The sequence below is a fragment of the Catharus ustulatus genome, chromosome 3 (genome assembly GCF_009819885.2).
Source record: "Catharus ustulatus isolate bCatUst1 chromosome 3, bCatUst1.pri.v2, whole genome shotgun sequence".
NCBI classification, from domain to species: Eukaryota; Metazoa; Chordata; class Aves; order Passeriformes; family Turdidae; genus Catharus; species Catharus ustulatus.
In genome coordinates this window covers 81,191,305-81,201,632 of record NC_046223.1, presented here as the reverse complement: position 1 = coordinate 81,201,632, position 10,328 = coordinate 81,191,305, and the positions used below count along the sequence as shown (strand labels likewise).

At 40.6% G+C, this 10,328-nt stretch overlaps 1 protein-coding gene across 1 annotated transcript in view; it reads right to left on the bottom strand.

Moving 5' to 3' along the window:
- Positions 1 to 542: 542 nt before the first annotated feature.
- LOC116994676 (gamma-aminobutyric acid receptor subunit rho-2) overlaps positions 543 to 10,328 on the bottom strand; it is a 33,345-nt gene continuing 23,559 nt past the window's right edge. The window contains exons 6-9 of the mRNA XM_033056563.1: positions 8,961 to 9,101; positions 8,596 to 8,748; positions 7,786 to 7,982; positions 543 to 4,261 (exon numbers count right to left, since the gene is read on the bottom strand). Of these exons, the coding sequence (XP_032912454.1) occupies positions 3,953 to 4,261; positions 7,786 to 7,982; positions 8,596 to 8,748; positions 8,961 to 9,101 (800 nt within the window). The 3' untranslated portion in view covers positions 543 to 3,952. The remainder of the gene's footprint in view (positions 4,262 to 7,785; positions 7,983 to 8,595; positions 8,749 to 8,960; positions 9,102 to 10,328) is intronic.

The following is a 10,328-nucleotide window of genomic DNA, read 5'->3' as shown; positions in this document are numbered from 1 at the left end:
GTAGTTCAGGCATCAGCCTCACCCATGCACATTTATTTTAATTCCATAAGTCTGCATTAGGGATAATAGCTGAGATCTGGCAGCTGGGACCTTGGAGCAGTTTTATCTTCCATTGGGAAGTGTGGAGACAGTGTTTTCAAAGGCACAGAGCAGGAATTAAATGACAAGTTCTCATTTGAAGTCAGAGGGAGATTGAGATACCTGCCACTTGATCTTTTGAAAATGTGCCATTAACTGTAAAGCAATTATTAAACTTTCTTCAGTTGTGGGCTGCAGTTTTCACAAAAGGTCTCCATAGCTTATAACTGTAATTAACAGCTCCCTTTTCCCAAAGAGCTTTGCATACTTCAAAGTACTTGCATGCTTCCACTACATTTCTTCCACCTTTTGAAATGTTTTTTTCTAAACTTGAAATCAATTACAAATGAGGTGTTCATTCAAATACTTTGCCCCTGGGTATCAGCTTATAGGTAACAGATTTCTAAACACAATCAAAATCACATTTTAAAGGTCACATAATGAAATTGACTCTTTTCCACCCTTTCCATCCGTTATTTTATTACCAGGTTTGATTACAGCAATCAGCACAGTGAATTGTACCCACTGCACAAGTTTAGCATCAGCATTGCTTGTAACCTTCTCAACACCTCCTTTTTCAGGGAAAAAAAAGTGAGAGAACCCATATTTTTGCCAATACCTGATTTCTTGGCTCTTGACTGACAATAAGAGCCTTTTTCCTTTCCAACATAGTAAGTTTTCTGGGCATAATAAATGGTAATTTACATACAATATGTTACAATTTCACATATGGACACTATTTAACATAGGCACACATTCCAGTGTGTTCCTTTGTTATACATTATACTTGCATACACATTATACATATGTGCACATATCTATATAGTTATTTTTTATCGAAGACATGATTTGGTTAGAAGTAAAATTATGATGGAGCCAGACCTAGAATGAGCAGAGCTGACATTTTCTCTCTTCACAATTGGACCAGGTTGTCCAGAGAAGGCATTTTCATCAGCGACCTCAATTTGCCTAAATCTCCTGTGCTCTTCTGAAAACCCTCTCCTTCTCGTTCTCTGTCCACAGAAAATGCAATTCTGCTTCACAGAATTGGGTTGTATCCATCAAACAGCATTCAGAGCCCAGCTTCAGGCACTCTTTCTCAAAACACTGGTTTTGGCATCTGGCAACTGGAAGTTACACAATGCTCATGGAGTTTCTTGTAATCCAGGAGAAATCAAAGGTGAAATACATTGTCAATACCACACTTCAATTATTTCTTCTAGCTTCATGCTTAGCCACTCTCCTCTGAATAAACAGAAAAGTATGATTCATAATGCTGACTGAAGGAGAAGTCTTGGCTTTATTTGCACCTATATTTTTAATTTACTGTTTCAATTAATAATGAGCTTAAGTAATGCCTAAGGTAGAGGAGGGATTTTTTTTTTTTGCTTTAGCAGAAAAATACCCTCTTGATGGTTTTATAGGCTGACAAAAGCAGGCAGCAATTTCTATAAATTATGTACACATGCAAATAAAATAACAGTATGGTATCTTCTCCAAAAGATGCCTATTAGACATTAAGATTACTGGGAATAGTACTGCTGGGAATACTACTCTAGTAGTATTCTAGTACAGAGATGATAGGACCTGAAGGACATCTTTGCCATCATGTAACTTCTAAGGGAACAGGAGATGTAATAAAAAGAAATGCCAAAGTAAAGCACTAGGACTTCCTGGGGTTTGTATTATTAATCAAAAGTGCTCACTTTTTGGCTGTTTGTCTACATTTATCCCTGGTTTAATATCACTGTAATGCAGGGGAGTTGTAATAGCACATAAGGCAGGAGAGATACCTGCTTTCCTCCAGCTGGACTGGTTCAGAGGATGCATTTGAAGAACTCACTGGTAACTAGTACAGAATTGGATTCCCCCTGGGTGACCTGCTCAGAAATCACAAGCATGCCCCACACACGAACTGTCTAAGCCTGTTGAGCCCTCGGCACCTTATGAGGTAGGCAAATCCTAGTGCTCCTCACTTTGCAGATGGAGGAGCTGAGGCACTGCGAGGTTAAATGGCATGTGCCATGGGTAATGCCGAAAGACTGGCTAAACAGGGGTGCACAGGAACCAAGTTGCTCACTCCCTGAGCACTCTGGTGGCTTCATGGTATAGTTCTGCTGCCTTTCCCCACCAAAAGTCCCTTTGCTGCAACTGTCCTGCTGCCAGCTGGGACACTGGCTCCTGTTTTACACTCAAAACTGCTAATACTGAAGAATGCACTGTTATGCCCAGGCTTTAACCTCTCAAAAGATGAGTGGTCTATTTCTTTAAAAATTTTTGTGTCTTTCTTGTAGTGATCTCCACCTGTCAGTGTGAGAAGTATCCAGGTTTCAGCTCCATGAGCAATGAATGGTAAATACACTGAGCTGGGGGCTCAGGAGACAAGTGGCAGCCTGGGCAATCCTGCCTCTTCTTGACAGCAATTTCAGGGCTGTGGTTCCTTACTTTTATAACCAGACAGAACTCCATTCATGCCAGTTATTAACATGACTGATTAAAGGGAACATAGTTGTTAATTTTAGCTTCTCTCATAAATTTTGTTTCCACTAAATCAGTGCCATCATCAGCTTGACTTAGGCAGTAATATTTGAGGCACAAGGGAAAACCTGGGTATTGTTAACAGCCAAGAGCTGACATTTCTCTGCTACTTTCTACATCCCCTGAGATTTAGGATGTAAGAATTCCTGCTGTGGTAAGCATAAGATTTAGTGTGCTGACAAATAATTATGGTTACATCACTATTTTTGTTTGCTTTTTCTTTATTCTAACCTTAGTCCTGGCTCTTCACACTTCAAGTTCTGCCCCCACTGCTCAGGTTCAGCTTGGTAAACAAATGTTTTGATGTACATAATCTCCATGACAGCCAAAAAGTCATGGTGTTCTCTTAAAATAAGGAGCACAGAAACCTGAGCATCACCATCTTGTTGCTATCATGTTTCTACATTTGGGCTTTGCTGTCAGTGTTCTTAGCAAAGGAAAGGGAGATATCACGGGATAGGAAAAGAGCTGCCAAGCACATAAGCTTGTTACAATGCTGTGCAGCAGCTTCAAAGGACTTACATCGACCTTAGACCCACAGTATTATTCTTGGCCATTTAATCTCTGACATGCCTCTGTTTCTGCAGAGAGGCTCTGGCAGACACGTATCCCTTTTGATCCCAAATGCCTGAACAGAAGGGCATTGTGTTGATTGGGAGAGGCACATTGGGATGTACAGTTTGTCTGTGGGCTGCACTTTGTAGTTTAGGAAAGAACCCCTCTGACTCAAACATACCACCTGTGCTCTGCAACCAGCCCAGCTGATCCTGGCCAGCCCGCTGTCCTAATGGTACTGATGAAGGTCCTATCCAGACAGAAAGCAGAATTTCTAACCTTAAAGGAGGTGTTCTTCACAAAACAATGGAAAAAGTTATGTTTCTATGCCAAAGAAAAAACAAAAGAATGTTCTCAACAGGAGAAGCACTGTCCAGACCTCCCCACACAAGTTGCATTTATTTAATTCCTTACAGCTCACATGAGCACTGTCTTTGGTTGTCCATTGCACAGCAGGCACCACTAGCGTGGCCAGCCCCAAATAAGCATCCAGCACCTTTTGGGTATATGGTGGACACATATTTTCAAGTATGAGAAATGGCATGTGTCATAAAGCACACAGGAGCAAGGGGGTGGGCTGGAAACCAACCAGCACAGCAAGTCCCTCCATGAGGCCTGCACATGGAATTGCCTCCTGGAGGATGTGTCCTCCCATTTATCCTTCAAAAAAGCAATAAAATTATCAGATTTTAGCTCAGTGTCCAGATTAGACAAAAAAGTACCAACTCTTCTAAGTGTTTCATAGATGTCTTCTGATTCAGTCACTGCTGTGCCAGCATGCCTAGCTAAAGACAGACCAATATATCAAATTAAAAAATATATAGGTGCCTGGGAATATTAATCTTGAATATTTATCAATTGCGTGAGTGTTCTGGATGATGCGCAAGCCCACGTGGCCCTTCAGACCTCTCTTCCTTGATGAATTAGATTCATTGCTCATAGCTAAATGCACAACCATCTTCTCTGGTTTTTCTTCTTCTGGTACCATCTGGTTTCTTGTGTACCCTGCCAGGCTGTTGGCATCAGATTCACTGTAGTTTCCATCCAGCATCATAGTTTTTGAGTGAGGTATTCCACATGAACACGGAAACTAGGGACATAAACAAGAAATATAGCTGAATATTGGAAAAACATGTGAGCAACAGAAATTATGCTTTTGTATTAACAGACAGCTTGTAAACAGTCGAGTTCAAAATTTTGATTGAGACATTACAGGTTTCTCTTTGAACAAAAAGGTCTCTGATTTTTTTTTTTTGCTTGTTTTTAAAAAGGAAGAAATGAGGTTTATCTCCACTGCTTGGACAAGCAGCTTCAGAAAAGATTAGAAAAATGTTGTAGCAGATATATAGTCTAAGCAAAAGGTTTTTCTTAGCTTGCTGTTGTTCAGTCTTGCTGTCTTGAGATTCTTTATTATTCATTCTTTGTGTTTATAAATATTCATGGATAAGATGCAGTTTAATCTGTGGAAATGGCTTATCCAGTACATGTTATGGAAAGAAAAGGGCCAAGTTCTGGTTTTACAGATACCGATGTTTTCTTCCCAAATCTGATTTTAAACCGAGCAGAAGGCCAGTTAAAAGCATAATGTAAAATCCCAGCTCTGTTGAAGATAATAGCAAAACTTGTATTGACTTCATCTGCACCAGCATGTATCCCACAAGGCTAAAATATCCAAGGCATACAAATAGAATTTTGAATAGGGAATGTAGTCTTCAACCACTCAAACCCTTCAGTTTTCTTGTCCCAGCAATATGGATCATGTGTTTGCATGCAATGACCTCCAAAATGTCCTTTCTGCTAGGAGCTCCTGTCTCAGACTTCCCACAGACCAACCTCCTTACCCAATTATGCTCCACCAATGTGGAGTATTTGATGTGTGGGTTTTCCAAGAACTTGTTTTCATATGTTCAGCTAAAACAAATGTATCTATCTGAATACATATATATGTAAAAATGTGTATAGCATCAATATGCAATATTCATTATGCCCTTGGAAAACCCTGCAGTCAAGGTTTTCCTTCAAACTATTTAAGCAACAAACTACATTGCTCATTGAAAACCTTAAAATCAACTTAAGGATTTTTTGGCATAATCAAAAGATTTGGTATCAGCAGGTTATGTCCAGAAAAACATGACAAGTTAATAGTCTGTTTACTTTACTTTTTTTGAGCATTTCATGAGTACAACTGAAAATCAATTGCATTTTAAGACATATTTTATTCTAAGCGGGCACACTTAAAAAACCAACCAACCAACCAAAAAAAAAAAAACAAACAAAAAATACAGGAGAGAATTACACATCAGGCACTTTATCATGGACTGACAGGTTCAGGAGATGGTGGCTGGGTGTGAGGGGCAGCAGTTCCAATAACAAGCTAATTGCTGCAGGACTCAGCAGAGAAAGCGATTCTGCAGATTTACTGTCAGCCCCAGGTCAGACTACAGTTCCCACGGCTTCATGCACGTATGATGACAGCCACCTCTGTGGACAAGAGTGCCTGACGTGCTAGAAACCAGCTCCACAGAACCTAAAATGACACTCATCCTCACTGAGGCACGTACACACAGAGGTGCACTGCATAATTTCACCCTGCAGGACTTCTACCCTGTGTCTACAATAATATTTCAAAGACTGTCAAAGAGCTTCCTTAGACATGGGAATGCAGCTATCATATAAATACTATTAAAGTGTCAGAAAGGCCTCTGGCCTCTCTCAACCCAGCCAGCACTGAAAAGTTCCCAGGTATGGGCTGGGAATAAGCATGGGGCCACAGGCCTTTTGCCACAGGCATTTCACAGCAGCGCCTGTGATCTTGGAGAGAAGGTTTTAGATACTGCATGTCTTTGTTCCTGGCACATTTAATTTCTTAATGTAGACATAACATAGAACTCTCTTCTGGGCAGTCTTGTATGCTCATACTAGAACTTTTGGGGTCTTTCACAGGGGAGCAGCACTGGCTGACAAGGTCTACATTTATTGTGAGAAATTTCTCTTCTGCTTGTTCAAAAGCTTCTTCCTCAAATAATGCTATTTATTGTCTCTGTTCTCATTTCCCCTACTGAAGAACAACATTGTCACACATTGACTGGGTACAATATTTTCCTTTGGGTAGTAAAAAAGCATTTGCTGAATATAGAATTCAATGTACAAAACTCAATAAAGGGCAGATTTATGATATAAATAACAAGCTACACCATCACTGGGGGTGTCAAAACATTCCAGAAAACTTAGCAGAAAATTAACAAATCCTCTTAAGTTCATTTCATCTCCCCAGTACTGTTAAAAATAAAGGAGAAGAGCTTTCAACTAAAAAAAAATAAAATACAGGTTTGTTCTAGGCAAGTCAAACTTAGCATGGATGTCTCTTGTTATTTCCCATGACCTGCCAAGACTCCATATTCTTTGGACATGGGATACCTGGGCAGGGCTGGCTAAAATGCCACAGTCCACTGATCACAGGCAGCAAAAACAGACACATCACTCTGGCACAGAGCATCTCTGCCTTGAGTTACAAAGAGCTGCTGGGTCCCAGGTGGGGACGAGGAGGGGCATAGATAAACTAAGGACCTGTTCAAGCAGCTTTCCAGAATCATAATACTGTTGAGAAGGCCTTGAAGAAAGGTAAAACTTAATCACAGAAGTCTGGTAAATTTATCCAATTGTTTTTTTAAATATATCTAATTATATCTTTCTACAGTATGCCAACTGAGAAAGGTGCTGGGCTGTTTTGGGGCATGTGCTGTTCTTCAAGAATGTCACAGGGAGAAAAGAAAGGGAAAGAGTAGGAATGCAAAACCAAAGGAGTAGTTCATAGAGGGAAATAGCATGCTTAGATTGTATGAAAGATGATGTCTGCATTGGCATTTCCAACAAGCTTATACAAATTTTTCCAAGAGTCAAAGACAGTAGTTACCAGTATTACCAGCAGACAAATGTGGTCAGTTCCTTCTGGGAAGAAAGAAACTGTAAAACATGGTGATGCCCTGGGTCTATGGGGACTGAAAAAATTGGATCCCAAGCCTTAATCACAAAGAAGGGCCTAGAGGTCTGTAGGACTTCAGGGCATCTCTAGTCCTATGTGCTGCTCATAGCAGGGCCAAGATGCTCAGGATGTATCAGATCTTGAAACACTCCAGGGAAGCAGGGTAAGACCTTTCATAACACATTAAGAAGTACAAACATAAACTTGGCTGACTGTTGTTTGTGCTTGGTAATGGGGAGCACCTCCGCTATCACATCCATTAAATCCAGTTTCCAGAGTAAAGTTGCTATAGAGGGAGGAAACTAATTTGCACCAAATAACGCCTTTAGCTTGCTAAATGAGAACTGTGGCAGCTGCAGCAAAGTATCAGTATTATACTTTCCCACCTTGCCATTCCCTCACATTTCCACGTTGCACTCTTTCCCAGTTCAGATCACACTCTCTTCTCTGATGTTCTTATGAAGATCCATAAGATCAAATCCTATTTATCTGTGTTAGCAATTCAGCCTGAGGTGGAGCAGTCTAAACAGACCCAATTACACAAATGGTTGTCAATGTTTTCCCATTAACAGACAGTCAATATAAAGACCAGATAAAAAGAGGAATAAGTGGATAACAAAAGTGTTTCTCACCCTCTCACGCAATTTCCTCTCCTTTCGCTCTTGCACTGTTGTCAGGTAATTCACAGCTGCATATTCCAACACGGAGAGGAAGACAAACACAAAACTGACCCACAGGTAAATGTCCACTGCCTTGATGTAGGAAACACGAGGCATGGAGGCATTCACCCCAGTGATGATCGTGGACATGGTCAGCACGGTGGTTATCCCTGGAAAGAACCAAGAGAAAGAAATGTTATTGACTGATACAGTCCACAAGGTTTTTGTCTCTAGAAAAACAGAAATTATGGTCTACATGATGCTATAAAAGATGTTCAGTATGAAATAAATGTGTGTAAAGTATCACTTCTGCTAATGTAGAATTGTTCCCCTGCCTACATTTTTGTGTTCATGCTGGGTTGAGTTTTGAGGAGCAATGGAGCAGTCCACATTTTGCATTTAACAAACAGCACTTAATTCCCTCCTTAAACTCCAGGGTTTAAACACAAATGCTGTTAAAACGTATTTTTACACACCTTATCCTAAGATCAGGTCTGCTAAGACCAGTAGTGACAAGGACTCCTGTTTCCTAGCTGTACCATTCTGTGTTACAGTTTCATTCTTAAGACCATAGCACTTTCTGTCCTGAGCGACATATAAGTGAGGAAGATTGCTAAATGATGAAGGACTTAAGATAGAGTGCAAATCATATTAATCGTCAGATAAAACTACCATTTGCTTGCACAGTATCTTTAACCATTCAAAGGAACAGTTCCCTTTCCTACCAAAACCTTCCCATTCTAAGCTTTTCACACAGCCATGCCTTGTCGCAGTTGTTCTCACCCAAAGAGACTCTGGCAGGAACTGCTCGCCGGTCTATCCAGAAGGACACCCAGGACAACATGACCATGAGAGTGGCCGGGAAGTAGGTTTGGAGCAGGAAGAAAAAGATGTGTCGCCGTAAAGTGAAATTTATGTAGAGTCGATTGTACCACCCTTTGAGAGAGAAGGAAAGCCAGAACCAGTGAGAACAGCAGGTACAGAGAGACAAGATCTTTCTTTGGTTCTCTTATTTCTAAGACCAGTAAAACAAGAATCTGAGCTTTCAGACTGTGGAGACCGCACCTCAGAGCCCCCAAGAGCCCCCTCAAAAGCAGTTCATGCAGTATTAAGTTTAGCAGTAGTATGGCATCAGAAAAGGTCAATACCTGTGCTACTGTAGAAAGCCAGTCTTGATGTAGTGTGGAACTTTTGTATCAAAAATTGAGACAAAGAAATTTTTTCATCAGTTTTCAGAGATTCATTCCCATTTTTCCAATACAGCATCAGATCTTCATCAGTGTAAGCATCTTAGGGAAAGAAGAAATACAGTGTGATGTGACTTCAGCTTAGAGGTTCAACAAAAGTCAATACATCCAGTCCTTGGCATGAACTAATGCCACAAGTAAATTTGCCAACAGCAAGGTGAGTTCAAAAGATCTTGTCATACAATATGGTGCGACAACAACAAAAATCCAGATTCAAGATTCAAGAAAACAAATCCTCTTTTTACTTCACATTGAAATGACAGTTAGAATGGCATTCTTCTGAACATCACAGACTAAAAATAGATAATAGCTCAGGAAATAATAATGGGTAAAACACCTTAATTTAGAGGAAGGAGGAAGCATGGACACATAAACTATCTCAGAATGATAAAAGCAAAAGGGACAGGTGAGAAGCAAAAGCCTAAAAATATATTAAAAGTGTAAATGAAAAACTTAGAGTTTGTGCACTACGTAAACACATGAACAGGGAATGGGAAGAGGGTTATCAAGATCATCAGGGACAGGAGCACCAGGCTTAGGGACAACAGGCTGAGGGAACACAGCTTGTTCAGCTGGGTCTGTGGTGGGGTCCAGCTGCTGCCCTGCTGACCCTCATGGAGAAGCAGCCTTCTCCCAGGCACTTTGACAAGACAGAGAATAAAAGGACAAGAAGGCAAGGGATGCAAGTCTCAGCAAAGGATTGTTCCCAAGCAGGTAAAAGGAAATATTTTCAGGAGCAGGGCTGTCAAATATTTAAATGTGTTGCAGAGAAAAGTTGTGGAGCCTGAATTACCTTGCTCAAAACCCAACTGGACACAGCCCCAAGTAACTCATCATGAAGAACTCCCTGCTCTCAGCAGGGTACTGGAGCAGCTGACCTCAAGGCCAGTGAAAATTATCCTCTCATTCTGATTCTGGTTTTTGCAGAGGAACATTCAGTTAAATAGCTGTGAGGACCTCAAAATAACCAGATTCTAGTCTTGCCATACACTGGAGAAAGTCTATAAAAAAAATCTTGTTGTTCATGTTACTCTCTCCACTAAAGAAGCTGAGCCCAGATCACAGTGTCTGCAGAATCAGGATTATGTCATAGGATGTTTTCCTTGCAAATTCTGGTCTTGCAGCACAAGGACTAGATACACAATATTGCTGAGTCAATAGGACTCCTAGAAACTCTGATGAACTGTTTTTTCAGGGTCTAAAGCAGTGCTCTGAAATGTGAAATGTTTGTGCAGCCAGCCATACAGCACATCTAGCTAGAAACAGGGA